Consider the following 18,781-nt stretch of genomic DNA (forward strand, 5'->3'; position numbering starts at 1 on the left):
ATATTTTTCTCACATTTGAGGGAATGGCCATTCCCTCCCCCTCTCTTAGGAATGAAATCTCATTCATGCTAATTCCAATTTTTATTCCTATTCTTATCTGAACCAAACAGACTAAGGGATAGATCATTTCGATTCTAATTCTTAAGGATTTTAATTCTGACTACTATGATAGCAAACCAAACAGACCCTAAATAGCTTATGAAGATCATCAGTATGATGGATGGTCGAACATTGAATTATTTTGTGCAGTTATTTGAAGCCTTTTATGAACTAACTAGCTAGTGGCAAGCAAGATGGTAATGGTGTCATTGGTAGCATTGGAATACTTTATAATCTCTATTACAATTACGTGAGTATTGTTTAACTTGAGTGCAGGTATATATGCTTCTGACCTTGACTGTCTTAATTCTATTGTAGAGGTGTAACTCGGGCCGTGTCACCTGCGGCCAAGTATGGCCTAACACAATTTTGAGTTAGCTCGACCTGGCACAATGGTTCACGGGTTGTGTTGGGTATGGCACGATTGTATGGGCTGTGTTGTGCTTGGGGTTTTAGGTCCATAGGCCAGCTTAGCATGGCACGACTTAGCGGGCTGTGCCACCCACAACCCGCATGCTTACATAGCTAGCACTATATACATAATATATTTATATATTTATCTTATTATATATATATATATTATTAATATAGTTATATATTATATATATTAATATATAATATATTATATATTATATAAATTATAATTGTACAATAATATGTAGTATATAATATATTAATAAAATAAATAATTGTTTTCAATTTTATTATAACATTTTATTTAATTATTATGTATATAAACAATTGTATGCATCTAAATTCATATAAAATAAAAATTTTAAGTTTTTTCAAATTTTTAATAAATAGCTTTGGCCCACTCCATGGCTTGACCTGGCCTAAGGCTTGGCCCATGATCCATCTCGGCTTGTGGCATGACACAATATGGCATGGGCCCGCACAGGCTTGGGCCATGGGCCCTGTTGGGCCGACCCCCCAAAATATCCCAAGGGTGGGAAGCACGGCTTGAGGTGGCCCACGGGCTGGCATGGCTCGCACTTTACGCGGGCCGTGCCATACCGACCCATCACGACCCGTTTTATAGCTCTATTGTATTGTATGATTCTATACCTATTCTAATTCTCTCTCACATAACAAAATGAAGGGGGTTTTTATTGATTCATTCACCTCAGAAATGTTTATAAGTTCGTATAGTTGGAAACGGTGATAGGTAATGGGGCATTGCAGCATAGGTGGGGGTTTGAGACAATATATTCAAAAAACCAATAAAAATTTCTGTACGGGGGGAGCAAATAAAAAAATTCCCCAAAAGGAAAAACTCAAAGTATTAGGTTCTTAGCTTGAACCAGAAAGAGAAGATTATAATTGGATTGAAGACAGGATATGAAAAGCTCATATCCCGGTTACTGTATTTTCTTATATTCCCACATTATAAAATTTAAAGTAGAATATCTTAATAGTATCATATGATGTTAATATTTGTGAAGGGGATTATCTAAATATTTTAATATTTAAATTTAATTATTGTGTTAAGATAACTAAAGAAATACAGTAAATTTTTTTTTCTTCATATTAATTATTTGAATTTTAGATATATCATAGTTAAGAAGATAGGAATTAAAAATAAAAAATAATATGATTAAAAATAAATTTAAATGCTTGTAATAAATGTACACATGCATTTGTACATGAAAATTTTAAATTACAATAACAATTATTATTATTATTATTATTATTATTATTATTATTATTATTATTATTATTATTATTATTATTTTAAATTACCATAAATAAAAATATTTTTTATTTAATGTATTGAATATTATTGTTATTCCAATTCTACCATAAATAAAAATATTTTTTATTTAATGTATTGAATATATAACATTATAAATATTCCTAAATGTTTTCTACAAAATTTTATACTTTTCATTTTTTCTGTTCTATCTTTTCTTAATTATTTATTATTCAATTATGACATCATGATTTTTTTTTTGAAAATTTGGATCATTGACTCGCCATCTAGATAAGAAAATACCTCTGATTTTAGATCAGTTTTAATTATATATTTTATTTACATTATATAAATAATTTTTTTATCACACTTAATTTTTGTTTGACATAATTAATATATAATTTTTATATATATTCTTTTTATAGAGATTTTTTATAATTCAACAATCATATCATTGATTAATTCATTTGATTCATACCACTAACCCACCACCCAAAAAGAAAAATAGTTTAGATTCTAGGTTGATATTAAATTTTGTATTACATTTTCATCATTATTAAAATTGTTTCTTATGTACAATACTTATTTTGTTTAATATAATGAATGTATAATATTAGAGATGTACCCAATATTTTATTTTCTATAAATATATAACTTTAGATATGTGCCCAAAATTTTTCTATTTTCTATTTTTTTAATTCTTTGTATTTTCTATTTTTAAAATTTTATTGTTTGACTATGATATCAAGTTAATTTTAAATTTGGAATTCCATTTTTATTACTAATAAAAATACTTCTTACATTTCATACTTATTCTTGTTTAGTATTGTAAATATATGCCCAATTCTTTTTATTTTTTCTTATATTATATATTTTAATTTTTTATTATTTAATTATGACATTATTTATTAACCCATTTAACCCCAAATGGTTGAATTGGTTACCCACCACCTAGAGGGGGAAGAAAATGGTTATGTTTTCAAATTACTTTTTAAAATATTTATTTTATACTATTAAAATTAATATTAAGGATTTAATTGTAGAATTTAGTGATGAGAAAAATATATCTTAAATATAGGATTTAATAAGAGAATATGCCTTAGATATGGGATTTAATGAGAGAGACTAGGAAAATAGTTTTATTTCCAATTGGTTTTAAATTTTACATTCCATTTTCATCATTAATAAAAAAAATTCTTATTTATCATACTTATTATTGTTTAATTTGTCGAATATATGATATTAAAATTGTTTCTATTGTTTTAATTTATATATGTATTTTTGAATTTTATAATTTAATTGTGGCAACATGCATCGATTGACCCATTTGTCCCAAAATGGTTTAATTTCTGACCACCACCTAGATGAAAAACTATTTTTCTAGGTAGATTTCAAAAGTATAAGTTTTTATGTTATTGGAATTATTAATTTATTATGTATGAATTTAATTAACAGAATTTAATGATGAGAAGAAACAAAAAATGCCTTAAATATATGATTCAATGGGGGTGAATGCAAATTAATATCTTAAATGCTGGATTTATTGAGAGGGAATTGAATGCATTGAATATCTGAAAATCATCTCTTTTCAACTCATTTAATATCACTAATTGATTATCCTATTTCCCCACATTTTTTTATCAACAAATTTAAATATGAAGAGGTAAATTTTATCCTCAGAAAATTCAAGAAATATTCTTGAGGCTATTCATGCTTTTTAAAATAGTATAGATATAGATTTCTCACATGTGTGATTACACTACTCTACATAAAATTTGTAATGTCTTTATCCGGAAAGCTGATCCTTTGGCTACTAGGTGTTTTGTGCGTCTTAGTCTTTTTTAGGCTTCAGCAAGCACGGAAGATCCATTTTTGTTATAGTTTTTTTGGTAACAGAAAATCAATAATACCAAAAGACGCTTCGAGTGAAATTTTTTTGCCTTTCCATGCAATAAATTGCCTTTAAATGTGTTTTCAGGAACCCGATAGACGGAGGCGCTTACCTTCCTGATCTTTAAAGACAAAACTCCAAATACTAAGTACACCTTTTGGCCATCTGGGCTGTCATAAGATCTTTCTAAAAAGACTTACCAAAATGTTTAATAGTTGATTTTATTCACACAATAGTGCAAGATTTAGAGGCCATTGCTTGGTGCAATGCTGACAAGTGTGAGAATGCAGGTTTGAGTAGCAGAGGGATCACTTTGTTTGGAAAGAAGCCAAAGGTTAGGATCCGTATGTAGTCCATCACTCCATAGACATCAAATAGCTGGGACCACCAATGAATCATGGCCTTTGTTTTTTCTTCCTTCAGATATCCATGCTAAGAAGAAAATGATGGGTTTGTGAACAAATTAGCAATTCTATTGGAATGGATATTTTATTGTCGCCCAAAGGAAAAGAAAAACCGTATCAACTGCTTTTATTTTATATATATATATATATATCCAGAAACATAAAAATGGCAGATTTTCTCAACTTTCATTGTATAAATTAATCTAATTTGGAGATTGTGCAATCAAGTAAAATGCTTTCCAAGTGTTCTCCGTTTTAGTTGTTAGTTTTTTTCTAAAACCTGGAACTCTGTTTGATCCAGATAATGGGCTGTGTACGTATATCTAAGTTGATTGGCCGATGGGCCAAGATCCATTTGGGCCTACAAGCTGACACCGGTCAGTTCTTTTAATGTCAGCGGGCCAGAGTCCAGAGAAACAATCTTCTTTCCTTTATTTCCCTCCTTTTCTTTTCTGGGCTGAAATTGACAAAACTCAGTTTGATTCAGTAGTTTGGCTGGCCCATTGACCAGTCCAGATGGTTCGTGGAAATGGGTTGGGAAAATCCTATGGAATGGACCAACCGGTTGACCCAGTCAGTCCAGTCCATTAGACTCGGATGAGTTCAAATGTTCAATACCTGGAAAACGGTTCAGCAGTTTTAACCATAAGCCACCACACTAAAAGGGTTCAGCTGATACAACCCGGGCCGAATATCGGGTTCTAGGATTGGCCCAAAACTGTTGAGGATCTGGTCCAGGTCCAGGTCCATCCGATCCGACTGGTTATACATTTGGTTTTTTTCTTTTTTTTTTTCATTTCCCAAGGATGAGCGACCGGTCATCCAGTTGAGATCTTTAATACATACAGCTCTGAGCCTCTGAGTCATACAAAAGCAGGGATTGGGTGGGTGTACCTAACCCTTTTGTGTAGAGATTTGGCCATACACATCATCATTCTGTTCCACTGTTTTGAAGCATCTCCAGTTTTCTACTGACATTGTATTTTCTATTCGGGACTTCTGGCCTCGTTTCCTTGGTGGGTGACAGGGAGAGACGGATAGGCTTGGGGCCCACCAAAGTTCACCTCCCCTTGAAATCTTGCATCAAAGAAAGACCAGTCACCCATGAAAAGTCAGAGAAAGAGAGTGAGAGAAACCTGCAGTGCAGGCCCCACCGTGATTTAATTTGATTGGAACTTATTGCCTGGGTCTCACTTACCAAAATTAACTTTTTTGCTTTTGGGGGTTGGGGGTTTCACTTCTTTTCATCGCTGCTTTCTGTTTGGTTTTTTTACAGACCAAGGTCAAAGAACCGAATAGGCATCTCAGTAAAAATTGCTCCACTAAGCTAAAGAGCCTCCCCCTAAGCCTCCAAGCAAATAAAAAATGAAGCAAGAAGAGAAAAAAAGCTAGTCCTTTGCTTGTCTCCTTCTTCCCCACAACTTGAAATTTAAAAAGAAAAAGGTGGAAGGACCCATGAATGATCAAGACCTCTTAAAATTGCTTGTTTTTCATGGTGTGTCCTATCCAAAAGAAAAATTCAAATGGTGTATCTTACTCAATGATAGACTCCAATTTCAGAGATTGAATTTGGGTTTAAAAATTGAACAAGATGCTCTCTTAAACAATAGTGATGAGAACCACGTTCTTATGTTTTGAGGGATTTCTGTTGGGGAACCCCTTGGTAGGCCTACAATAGGGAAGAATATGCTGCATGTGGATGATGAACTATTCAGAGATTTCAATTCATGAATAATCTCTTTATCCAATTTTATTTATGATGGTTTCTTAATTAATTTCACTACTAGTCTAATTTATATACTATAAATGATGAAAGCATAAGTTGAAACAAAGAAACAGAGTTCTGAATGCATGTCAACAAAAAAGGAGCCAAATGAACAATACAAAGTCTTGCTTTGATCTATACTCTTGTATTTTTCTGCAAGGAGTCTTTTGCTTTTGCTTTTCTGATTTGGAGCTCCATGTGTAATTCAAACTCTGCTCCTTCATTCACAGGTGTTCATTTGTTGTACCCATCTTCTGGCTTGATGAGAGAGAGAGAAAGAGAGAGGAGAAGCTGTATTCACATCATGGCAGACCTGCAATCCTCTTTGGGTTTGAGTTGGGATTTACAGAAGTAACAAATGCAGGTGAAGGGAGGGTTCAAATTGTCCAGACCTCCTTAAACAAGCAAACATAGTTGTAGGTGGTCCCATCTCCCAAAGGCCCATGCCCTAAATTCAATACTATCCAATACTTGGAGCCCATTACTCCCCCACTTAAATGAACCAAATGGTCCCCTCCATCTTTTCATTCTTTCCTTGCTTACATTGTCTGTCTCAATAACAGGAACAATGAACAGTTAAAAGTTGGAGAGAGTGAGTTCACATCTCAATTGCCTCCAACTTTTAAGCAGTAGCTGAGAGGTAGAGAGCTCTTTGTTTACCAGAATAAAAAGGTACACTCCTTGAAAGTAGCCACGTGTCAACACCCCAGTACAAAAGAGAAAGAAAAGCTTCACCCTGCTTTTTAGGAACTTGCATTTATCTCTGCTTTCAAGGTGGATGATGAGAGAGTTTCCGGTTTCCGCCATGCTATGATTTATGAATGCCCACTTCATTTCAGAATTCACAGATTTGATAATTTGATTCCTCCCCCTCACCTCCTCACCCCCCTCCCCCCTAGACCCATCATATACAAATCTAACCTACAGGCAGGGTACGTTGGTGGAGGAATCTAATGACCGTACACGTGGCATAGAAACAGGGCTGTCAGATTTATCATTGTCTCAGATGGGTCCCACGGGGAGAGGATAGTCCAACTCCAAGCCCAGTCAGTATCCATACATCCATGACATCAGAATCAGTTTTTCTTTTCTTTCCCCCCATAATGTAGTCCCCACCCACCGTTCCCCCAGAGAGAGAGAGAGAGGGAGGGTTTTTTATTGGATGGTTAGGATTTGTGAATCTTGTGATTCGGGACCCACTGGGAAAGTGGGCCCGATGCAGCTTCGTATGCACCATAACCCTTGTGTAGTTGTGTGTGTGTCAGAGCCTCACAATGACTCACTCGTTCGTACACCGTTTAGGTTGCAGTACCATTTGCTGTAAGTATAAAAAATGACATTGCTGGACGAGCTTTTTAACTCTTTATGGTCGTCCTACTTTCGTGTCCTTTTACCATTTTACCACAAACATGTCCAAGTGCTTGGATTTGGCCACTTCTCTTTCTATTTGCACCCTTGCCACTCTCTCTCTCTCTCTCCCCTCTTCCTGTTGAGATTGTTCAACTTTTTAACAAGATGATGATAAAGGTCATTTGGGTTGAAAAGCCCCTGTTTTACTTCTTTTCCTTTGTCCATATTGCCCTTGTTATTCCCTTTCTTTACCAAAATGCCATCCTCAAGGCAACTACCCAATTATTCTTTTGGTGATGAAAATGGGATGGGATGGATGTATATGCCCTTGTGAGTTGTCTCTGACCATCCAAAAAGAATGGAATGTGTGGTCGCGATCAATTCAATCCAGTCAACTTTTGCTGTGGTGGAAGGTTTAATGTGGGACCCTCCCAGAGGGGTACGTGTATGGTTAGTATGTCTCTAGGCTGGTTTTACAGTCTGTATGGTATTAAATGAAGGGGTTGAAAAAGAGAGATGCCAATGAAGAAAAGGAAGAAAACTCAGACTTCAAAAAGTTCAAACTATGCCACCACTGTAATTCTTTAGCCCAATCCCTCCTTCTCTCTCTCTCTCTCTATTATGAACCATGAATGAATTAAATTCTCTTCATAAACAGTCTATATCTAATCCTACAAACAGTCTATATCTCAGTCCTTTTGACCAAAATAATTAACTAAGCCACCGTCTCCCGGCTGGCCGGTTGAGCTCCGGCGACGGTGGGGGTTCTCAGGGAGGTGCTCTGCTGCAGTAAATTTTGATATCCATATTTATTTATAAACTACAAATCGTACCTATCCATGCATAGGCAATGATGTCTATACTCTTAATACATATTTCTGAAAGAAAGAAGAGTTATTGAAATGCTGCTGTTTCTACTTCTTCTTTTATTATATACCTTAGTAATGGCGCCTGAATGATTGAGAACATTGGATGAAGCCATGGGCCAGGTAAGGATTCTAGGGTCAATTCAAGTTTATTGGTTATAGTACCTTGATATCCTCTGTGGGGCCTCTCTCTCCTAGCTATCTTCTGAAAACCCTTTTACATGGAGATGTGACCATTGCAGCACTCAGAGTCAGTCCTCTGGGAGAATTGTTTGTATGGTAGATTTCCAACTGGGAACAGAATTGCTTAGGCAGTTAGGCTAAAAGTCTGGCTTATTGATTTGACAAAATGGAAGATATGTGACAAATAGGGTTGAAACTTGAAAGCTAGTACGTAATTTATTACACACACTAACAAAGTATTCCTTTAATCACTCAAATTGGTTGGATTGTCGTTTGTATTAGAATGAAATGAATTGGGATTGATGGGGGGAATTAGTGATTCTGGGAAATGTACTTGTTTTGAGTGCTAATCTATTTTTGTATGTGTATAGCTATTAAGTTGGATCACTGTTCCCCTAACTTCCATCCATCCCTTTATTATTAATGTAAAGTTCTGGGGTGTACGGGAGATTTAAAAGGTGGGGATGATGGGGAACTGAGCTAGTTATGGGTCCATCAGAATTACAATATTTGGGAGAAAATCAAATTGAACTCCAATCCAATCCAATTCAACTGCCTTAACGAGAAACCCCATTTGTGGGTTAAGTCAGAATTCAGGTTTCTAATGCAGCTTTAGGCTGTCAACACCCAAAGAATGAATATTCTCGAGTAAGGACATGGCCTTTCCTTGTTAGCCCTTTGCTTTTGCAATAATTTGCAACCTACCGAACATGCCTTACCTCTGGCCTTCAACTCTTCTCAGCATTTTGTTGCACATGGTGGGGATGAGGTGGGACACTATAATAGGTGGAGTCACTTTCTTTCTCTCTCTCCATATCTAGAGAGATATGAATAGAATTTAGCTGTTCTGGCCACCCATTTGCATGAAATTCAATTCCCATCCATACAACCTTCTTTTCATGGATGGAGTTGCCATTGTCTAGAGATTGCATGAGATACCAACATCCCCCATCCACCACATTTATGACTCTGTCCATGTTCTCAAGGAAAGCCCATCTTCAAATTTCACTGTTGATGAATTGGGTGTATTGAATTGCATTTGGCTTATATGAAATGAAATAAATACAGTAGCTAGAGCTTTTCCAAAGTAGGATGGTGTTAGGTTAGGTATGCTGCTGACTTGGTATCAGGGGAGCATAGAGTGAGATTCAAGGTACATACACACATAATACATACGTTTTGATACTTATATCTTTTTTTTAGCTACTTCTTTGTTTTCTAGTGTAGCTAATTAGGGTTTGCATGCTGGGTTTTAGGGTTCAGCAGCTTACTGGTTACTGCATGAGTTGTCTGTTGTCACTTGTCACCACCCTTCTTCTTGCACTCAGACCCAGTGTGATTAGTTGATTCATCAACAAGAGCATATAAGGAAATGGAGAAGATTACACAGAATTAAAGATTACACTGAATTAAAAAAGATAAAAAAATGAGAAAAAAAGATTGAACTGGCAAGGATTTGATATCGGATGTAAACTTTTCAGAAACATGAAGAGGTGGGGGCGCTCTTAATGCCAACTCTGCCCCTTCTTTCTTGTGTCTTGTCATCTCATATCTACTCTATCTATCTCCTCTCCACTCATCCATCTCTCCCATTCTCTCAGACACTTCATGCCCATTGGACCATAACAGAGAACGAGACCCTTCTCTGTGAACCCCTCTCTCTCTCTCTCTCTCTCTCTCTCTCTCTGCAGTTTTTATCTTAATAGGATTACCCATTGGAGGAGAACAGGCGAACAGCGAAGTAGTGAATGCCATACTGGTATCTATCTCTTTACGCGCACACACACGCACAGTTTCTACTTTCATAAAAGCAACAAACAGATCTCCACCGATAGACAGTACTACAGCAGTCCCGTAGTAGTAAAGAAAGGAAAAAGGAATCAGCACGACGACTCGCGAGAAGGGTAGCCCATAAAAGATATAGGGTGAGGGAGAGAGAGAGAGAGAGAAGGATGGAAAATGGAGGGAACGGATTCAGTAGCAATGGCGGTGGTGGTGGCGGTGGTGGCGGAGGTAGAGGGCAGAATGGTAATAACGTGAACCACTCGTGGGATTTTTGGGAGCTGGGGACGTCTAGGTTCGACTGGAGCAACTCTTTCAACGAAGACGCTGTAACTACTGCAACGACGACGACAACTACAGCTGCGGCAGCGCATGCTATCATGTTTCCTCACCAGGGGGACAATGCGCACCACCACCAATACCCGTCACTGTACGCAGCGGCGGGCTCCCACATCCACCCCGATCCTCACCTCACCTGCTTGAAGCTGGGAAAGCGACATTACTTCGAAGACGGCACCCCGTTCGGGGAGAGAAACGTCGCCGCCGGCTTCCCCATTGAGAAGAGGGGCAGATCATATGGTGTCGGTGTCGGTGTAGGTGTCGGTGTCGGCGTTGGCGGTCCCTCGTCCTCGGCAGCCGCGGCGGCCACGATGGGGGCAGCTGGGATGGGATCGACGGTGGCGGTGCCAAGGTGTCAGGTGGAAGGTTGCCATGTAGCGCTCGTGAATGCCAAGGATTATCACCGGAGACACAAGGTGTGTGAGATGCACTCCAAGGCTCCCAAGGTGGTGGTGCTCGGGATTGAGCAGCGCTTTTGTCAGCAGTGTAGCAGGTTCGTAGGTTTAGTTTTCTTCTTGATTCTTTCTCGATTCCTTTCTTTCCCTTTCACCATTCATCCCTCCCCGGCGCTTCTTAGATGTGTCTGCACCTTGGATGCAACCTTGCAATGGACTAGTAGATAACTTCTAACGTCCAATTCTCGGAATCAGGGTCACTGTTCTCTCACCCTGGCGAACTTTACACTGATCACTGCTCGCTTTGTGCTTTCGGCACATGAGATGTTTTAGCAATCTGAAACTCTAATTCTTGATCTATCTTTTTTCTCCTTTTAAATGGGTTTCTCGGGTTAGCTTTTAATTTTCAAGATGGTTAAGTTTTTTTTTTTCTGATTTTTTTTTTGTTCTTTAATTGTTACTATTACCATAACAGTCTGGAATGAGTTCTTTGGAATTTGTGTTGGGGTTTGCTGTAGGTTTCATGTAGTATCAGAGTTCGACGACTCAAAGAGGAGCTGCAGGAGGAGATTAGCAGGTCATAATGAGCGGAGAAGGAAGAGCTCTAACGATCCTATTTCGAGGAACCAACCTCAAGGTATACTTATTTTTTCTTTTTCTTTTTTTTTTGATAGATTTCCTTTTCGCCCCTCCTTTTTTAGTTTATTATACTTCGGCAGTGTGTACTATTTTGTTTGTTCAACTTCTACGCTATCTGGGAGTTTGTAATTTTCTCATCGATTTCATTATATCTATACTTATCAGTTCCTTTGTATGATATTACTCCAAATTCTTTGGGATCTACCATAATTCATTTTCTTAGTGTTATGTCCCAGTTTTTTGTTTATTTCTGTTGTGAACATTCTGCTTTTCAATTGCATATACGATACCAAATTGGGCAGTTTGCTACTATAATAATGAAAATGTGATAGAACTTGCCATTTATTTGAGACTAGTATTAGGCATTAGTTTATTGTGCTTGTAGATACTGAACAAATCTTTGCAAACTTGAAGTAGATTATGATAAACTAGTTGTCTCTTGATATCAATGATCCAGTCTCAGTATTTTAGTTCCTTAACATAAGATGATTTCAAGAAAGTATTCTGTATTAATAGTGGGTCTAACTTTCTTCATTCAATGGATTTACAGTTTAAAGCTTTAGGCTGAGGATAAGGGTTTCAAGTGTAGTTTAACCGATTAAAATACTTGGCCATGCTTCATTGAGCAAGCCTTAGTTTCGTATGTGCACATATTCCTAGCATTGCACATAACTTTATTCCACCCTAATAAGTTAGAACAGTAATTAATGGGAGGTCGCATTTTAAGACCCTATGCTTGTAATGCTTTGTATCTGATGTCTATATTCTTTGCGGTTGATGCTTATTGAATTTCTTACTCTGCAGACTATTTGAGTTTTCCTGGTCACTAGAATGTTGCTTATACTTGAGTTTGTTGCTTAATTTTTTGAAAGATTCAACCCAAAGTTCTTTTAGATAAAAAGTGGATCCAAGGAATCGAGTTATAAATTTGGCATTGGCAAAAAAAGATTTAAAACTTTTTATCCAACTGCACTTTTATTCTTTTAAAATGCAAACCATCACATGCAAATCCATTGTAAAGCATCCTATATCATAAAAAGTGTAGTACATTTCCTGGAAATGGTAGTTATTTTCCTGTTAGCTAGGGGTGCAACTCGGGCTGGTTGGTTTCGTAACCCCAGGCCTAACCCCAAAGATGCACAAATCAGGCTGAGATGTCAGGCCCAAGACAAACCCGAGGTTAACCCAACACAACTTGGCTCAGGTTAGTTGGGTTTGAAAGAATTTATGGATACATTTACATGGTCATTTTTCCTTGGGCTTTGTGGCCCAACTTAAAGAGTATCATTGAACGAAAATATGTACAAGTTTCATTTAGAAATTTTCATATACATGTATGTATACTAGAAAAAAAAAAGATGTCTATGTACAACTATAATGCATGTGTATATGTGTTTGTTTGGGCAGGCTTAGGTTGGATTGGACACCTGGGTTGAGTTGTGCCGGGCTAGGATAGGGCACGGGCTACCTGAGGATTCAACCCAAGCCTAACCCAAGTTTAGGCTAGGCCTGAGTTTTTTGGCCCAAGCCCAAAAAAAATGTAGGCCTAACCGCCTAGCCCATGCAAAAACTAGGCTTGGGTTGGGTTTGGCCCACCCAAGTTGCATCCCTATTGTTAGTAGAGTCAGTTAATAAAAATCTCGACTCCATGGGTTATCCAATATGCTGATGGAAAGTGATTAGTCGTTCGAACATGTTTTAATTATGTTAAATTTTCATCAAACTGTCTTAAGTTCTTTGGTTCTTCATTTCCATGTGGAAGAGGCTAGGGGACTAAAGAGTATTGTGAGTATTCTATGATAGAGTGCCATTGTTTTGTTGTTTGGATGAAGTACTTGTCTAGTGCAGATAGAATTTTGTGTACACCAAAATTGGTGGGCTAAGAGATAGATGTGGTTCTTGTTTGTCTAATATGCATATTTTGCCCTATATATGCTTAATATAAATCTTCTGTTGTACTAATCAAGGAAAAGGGGCAATCTCTAATTCTGGTGGTTGATGTAGATACCATGCAATGCTTCTGTGTCTAAAACTGTAAGAGTAGCTTGAATATATGTTGTTCCTCTTGTCTCACAATTTCTTTGAATTGAAAGTACATTCAACGTGGAATTTGGAATATTACGTAACAAGTAAGTTTCAAAGTATCGATACGATATGCCCTGTATTGGGTGTATTGTATCATATCTTTGGGTCCCCGATACACCTGCTTACAGACGTTTTCTTTTATGATATGGACTCGCTCAGTTCATGTTTCGTTAAATGAATGCATTCAGATTGTTCAAAAGTTTTAATAAATTGGTAAATGACCAATTTTAGAAACTTGATACAAAAGAATGATTGCCTTAACAATTCACTTTTGTTGTCTGTTTCCTAATTAAAGTTACCTGTTTAATTAAGAAATTAATTCCATGCTTTTAAGTGGAAAAATTGCATTAGTAGTGAAGAAAGTAAAATGGAGGTATTAGAATGTTGGTTAAAATGGAGGTATTAGAAATACAGATTTGGCAATTGTATGAATGGGAGATTCCTTTTTTTGGGTAAGAGAATGGGAAGTACTTTGAAAGCCGTTGTTATGTTGCTGGCTAAGATTCATAATCTATATTAAGAAAGAGAATGAAGAGAATGTTGCCCATCGGAGGTACTTTGAAAGCCATTGTTATGTGCATTTATAGTGCTGCATGGTTGCATTATCAGTGTGTTTCAGTGCTGGTGATGCTGCATTGAGTATGATTTTGGAGGATCAGGAATTAAAATCCAATAGATGAAGATAGGGTGTGAATGTTGAGATGGATTAATGGCATATTTTTGAAGAATAATATTGGAAAAAAATGCATTTCTGTGAATGTATGGGTGACATCAATAGGTGACAAAGTAAGGAATGTAAAAGAAGTTTTGGTATGATATTAGAAATAATTGCTTTTGCCTACATGGGTATCTATTCTCCTGGGTGGGTGCCTTTTTTGTATAATCATGTTGTTAGGCTATTCTGCTCACCAAGGGTGCAATGATGTAAGTTTGAGAGGTTGTACTTATTTTGGATGTGTATGTGCATTAGTAACATGGTCACTGAGGTGCAATGATGTAGGGTGGTACAAGCTCACATGGAATAGACTGGAGTGCATATTAGAAAAACCAAGCTTTGTTTTACATATCTAATATATTTGTATTTACATTCAAGAGTTTACAGCACTGGGAATTTCTTAATGCAATGGTAAAATTTCAGGTTGGCATGTGTGAGAACATGTGTTGTAGTCATGGTTCAAAGAATTGATATACCTTTGTGTATTGGCAGGGTCGTATCGGTGCTTTAACCATGCACTTTTTATTTTTTTTTAGTTTTTTTTTTCAAAATTTCATTTTAATATTATTTAATAAATAAATGGGTTCCTGAAAACACCTTTAAACAGGTGTATCGGAACCCTTCTGATATGATATGATATGGGCATATCATATCAATACTCGAACCTTGGTTGTAGTTTGAGAATGGCCACTTTGTCCTAAGGTAAAAAATTACAAAGGTTTCGTTTGCATCCAGCTTTATCACTGGGTAAAGGTGTTCAATAGTTCACAACATCTTAGTCTCTATTTCCATGATACCAGTAGTAGTTGTCTTCTATGTTCTTAGTTTCTATGTAGTTTTGGTTTTCCTCAAATTTGTATTTTCACACCTTTGCATTCTTCTTTATTTTTAGTTCCAAATTGAAAGGTCGCAAGTGTTAATTTCATTATAGTTGGGATATGGCTTAGATGATGATGGTATAAAGGAGTCAAGAACATCTTAAGTTGTATATGGTAATTGGTTTGTATTAATTTGGAGACCCGACTAGAGAGTAAACAATGTGAGCGATGGTTGAAAATTGAAATGGATTTCACTGATAAAATACACTGCATCATTGTTCAATTCATCTTTGAGAGTGTAACATGGAGATAGTAACCATGGTAATCTTTGAGGATATGGATTCAAATAAAATGTTATAGGACTTGTCACAACTTTAATACCCTTTTATGAAATAAAAAGTGTGGTTTTTGCTCCCCTGTCCTCCATTTATTTGGGCTAATTACAAATACCTTGTGTAAGAGGGTAGAGGTGCGAAACATGTAATAGAATAAGGAGAACGCAAATTGGGAATTAAGACATGAGTTGTGGAAGATGAGAGAGTTGCAAACATGGGGGGTTCCCAAGGATGAGTAAGTTTACTGTTGTGAATGGTGAGTATAATCAGAGAGACTATGTGAGTTTTGAACTACAATTGGTGCTTAGGTTTCAAATGAGTATGCGAAAATCCTCCGAATCAAGAAAATGACATATAGATTCTTTTTCTGACAAGATCTGAGATTTCATTAACTATAAAAAGGGAAGGCTTGTCTCATTCAAGGCATTCTATATCCATTCCACCATTCTTGCACTCAGAACTTTGGTCCTCAAGCTCACTCTATCTCCTGAGACATTCAGAATTGTTCGGACCACAATAACTACTCTAGTAGCCTATACCTTGCATGGGGTTCCCAATAACAACAAATATCTACCCTACGTTTCCAAATTGCTCTGCAGTCTCTACTTACCTCAAGTTATTAATGATTATTGATACTCTTACTTTGTCAAGTAGTATGCTATCACATGATATATTTAGACTTTCATGATAACAATTTTAACTTTGTGAATTTTAGGATGCCTTCAAACTTCCTTAAAGGCCAAGCTACCCTTTTGAGTGCTTTGTTTGTACACTTGAGATTAATAGTTGCATTTTTAGTTATTTGTCAGTAGGACATTTAGTGCAAGTGAAGTTGACATTGAAACCGAGTAGATTGAAGTTGATGAGAGTTTATTATTATTTATTTATTTTTTGGTTTTTTGAAAAATAAAATTGTGGGGGCAATATACGCCTGATAATTTAATAAAACTTATCCGGATAATTTACTTGATGAACTTGCCGCAGGAGTTTTGTTTTGAGGATGGTTTTTGTTCGATATATTTGTGCCTTTGTGTCATACTTGCTAGTATTAAGTGCATCACGTATTGTATTTGATTGCATTTTTTTTTAGGCAAACCAAAGCAAATCATTAAAAAGAGTACTCAGATAAAATCAGATAATGAAAAAAAGTCCAAGAAGAAGAACAAGTTTTAGTGCTTTGGATTGTACAACCATATCTTGCTATTGTATGTGCAACAGAGTTGGAGAGGCGAGAGTGCTGAATTACTTTCACGAGTCATACATGCAACATATTGCTGGATAATTCCATACTTTGTGCAGTGTTTACATATTGCTGGATAATTACTTTCACTGCTTTTGGGTGTTTTATTTTTTCCCCTTTTTGGTTTCTAGTTAAATATTAGGTACATGTGGCCTGATAAAAGAAACTGCTATTCATGGAAGTGACATGAGATGCAGATATATCCTCTTGGACAAAATACCGCATCCGCATCCAATTCTAACTTATTTTCTTCCATGAGTTTTGGCTTTGATATCAAATTACAGGGAATAAAAAGCTTGTCCAAGGTATTACTAATATGAGGAGGAATTTAAGTAATGTTTTTGGAGGCTTTATTTTCTACCCAGCATTTCTACATATTTTATTCATCTCTCTTTCCTGCAAGAGTTTCTGCTTGAACTACCACCATACTATACTTGCCCATACTTCAATCATGGTTTTTACTTTTATCTATTTGTGGCCATTTAGCATCAAGGAATTTGGTTTTTCAACTTAACATCTATTTAATTCACTATTGGTCTCTGTACCCCACAACTATTAATTATAGGGGTGATCTTGGGTTGGGCCTGGCTTTGGATGTATGTCATTAAATACATTATGTTTATTATTATTGTATATATCTTTATATCATATGATATGCAATATATGTATAGAATGAAACTAGAGAAGCATTAAATGCAAAATTAAGTCTATGGGCAAAAAAAGAGGGTTTTAATCTAGACACTGTGACCTCTTCTGTTACCTTAGTTCAATGATTAATAACAAAGGAGAGATTGAGGATGTTGCCCATAACTAATTGGGTTCTGGTATGTGATGGCTGTTATTGTGTGAAGATTTATTGCAGTTAAAAGGTGGAATTTTTTATTCTAAAATGTATAAATTTGATTCTTCAGTTGTTTTCGGTGCTTGTTCTCTTGACTGCAATGAGAGATTCTGTTGCATTGTATAGAAAATTCTTACATGCAGCGGTGTTGTGTAGAGCAAAAATCAATGGGTGGAAGATTCTCATGCATATCATCGTCGACAGGGCGTGCTCTCTCTCTTCTGTCATCCAAATCTTCCTCCTGGGTTTCTCCATCTGACCTCTCCTCTCGGTCCAGTGCTGCACTTCGGGAACTGATTGCAGAGAATCGGGCAGCCATTTTGGCCAGGCAGCTCATCTTTGATCGAACCTTGCATCACCATGCCGCGATGGATGAGTTGGGTGGCACCCAACAACCAGGGCTGGTGTCTCAAATGTCTCACCAAACCCAAGCATTCCCCGAGTCAACCGAGTGGGACAGATTCCAGGACACTGGTGCACACGTGACACTAGACCTCATGCAGGCACCAAGCTCACCTTTCGGGTTCCTCTCAGGAAGAACAAAATCAAAAGAAGAGGAAGACGAGTGCTGTGACATCTGGAAGTCTTTGGAAGGAACCCATGTAGTCTGAAGTCTGAACTGAACTGAAGTTTCTTGAACTCATTCCTCCAAGCATCCTTGTCTGTTGTATTTCCTGAATAATTTGCATTTTCTGAAGTTGGGATCTGATCTGTTACAACTGACAATACAGTCATGGTGCAGTGCAAATACAGTACGTGCATAAGGCAGGTGCCATGACATTGCATGCGGTGGGGATTGTAAATGCTCGATCACTGCATGAACAAAGGGATGTGGGGAGCTGGGATTGCAACCTAAATAAGTTGGTCGTTATGGCATGTTGGCATCCCATTAGTTTTCCTTTCTGTACGTACTTACCTTTCTCTGATGTATAAGTTGATGTGGGGGTGTTGCATGGAAGCACGAAGAGAAACCAGTATGTATATGATGGAGCAATTGATTCGACGGATCCAGTGAGCTACTCAGTATTTAGTCTATTACGGGTTACTTGAGTGGTTGAATCATGAGTGTTTTTTTGATTCTATTATATTGATTTCTTTATGTACTATCTCCACCAGTCTGCATTGTTTAGTCCCATGATTAACTCAGACATGATATACATTAACACATCTGACGGACGTCACGTAGATTGCTAGCTTCCAGGCTCCAACGATGAACGTACTCCATAAATTTGTTGAATGCATTATAATTCAAAATGTCAAACACCTCCACCCTAAACACCAATCCAACCCCTAACTCAGAATTGATGATGGGAATGGATGAAAAACGAACCAGGTTCAATCCAA

General features: G+C 36.8%; 1 protein-coding gene across 2 annotated transcripts; it reads left to right on the forward strand.

Moving 5' to 3' along the window:
* Positions 1 to 9,833: 9,833 nt before the first annotated feature.
* On the forward strand, positions 9,834 to 18,552 carry LOC148848252 (squamosa promoter-binding-like protein 7). 2 transcript variants are annotated; one of them, XM_088948210.1, is made up of 3 exons: positions 9,834 to 10,862; positions 11,283 to 11,401; positions 17,594 to 18,552. In XM_088948210.1, the coding sequence occupies exons 1-3, from the start codon at positions 10,201 to 10,203 to the stop codon at positions 18,046 to 18,048; spliced, it is 1,236 nt and encodes a 411-aa protein (XP_088804336.1). In that variant the 5' UTR covers positions 9,834 to 10,200; the 3' UTR covers positions 18,049 to 18,552. The 2 variants fall into 2 exon arrangements, with proteins under 2 accessions (XP_088804336.1, XP_088804337.1); XM_088948211.1 differs by having other exon boundaries at positions 9,838 to 10,862; positions 17,642 to 18,552.
* The last annotated feature ends 229 nt before the right edge of the window (positions 18,553 to 18,781 follow it).

Source organism: Nelumbo lutea, chromosome 6, assembly GCF_056320005.1.
Source record: "Nelumbo lutea isolate HS-2025 chromosome 6, American lotus-T2T, whole genome shotgun sequence".
Taxonomy (NCBI): domain Eukaryota; kingdom Viridiplantae; phylum Streptophyta; class Magnoliopsida; order Proteales; family Nelumbonaceae; genus Nelumbo; species Nelumbo lutea.

What these genes read in the sequence shown, in the direction of transcription:
- LOC148848252 (XM_088948210.1), top strand. Translation starts at nt 10,201, where the DNA reads ATGGAAAATGGAGGGAACGGATTCAGTAGCAATGGCGGTGGTGGTGGC. An exon ending in TTTTGTCAGCAGTGTAGCAG is followed by an intron (nt 10,863 to 11,282) that starts GTTCGTAGGTTT and finishes GGTTTGCTGTAG; the next exon opens with GTTTCATGTAGTATCAGAGT. An exon ending in TTCGAGGAACCAACCTCAAG is followed by an intron (nt 11,402 to 17,593) that starts GTATACTTATTT and finishes GGTGTTGTGTAG; the next exon opens with AGCAAAAATCAATGGGTGGA.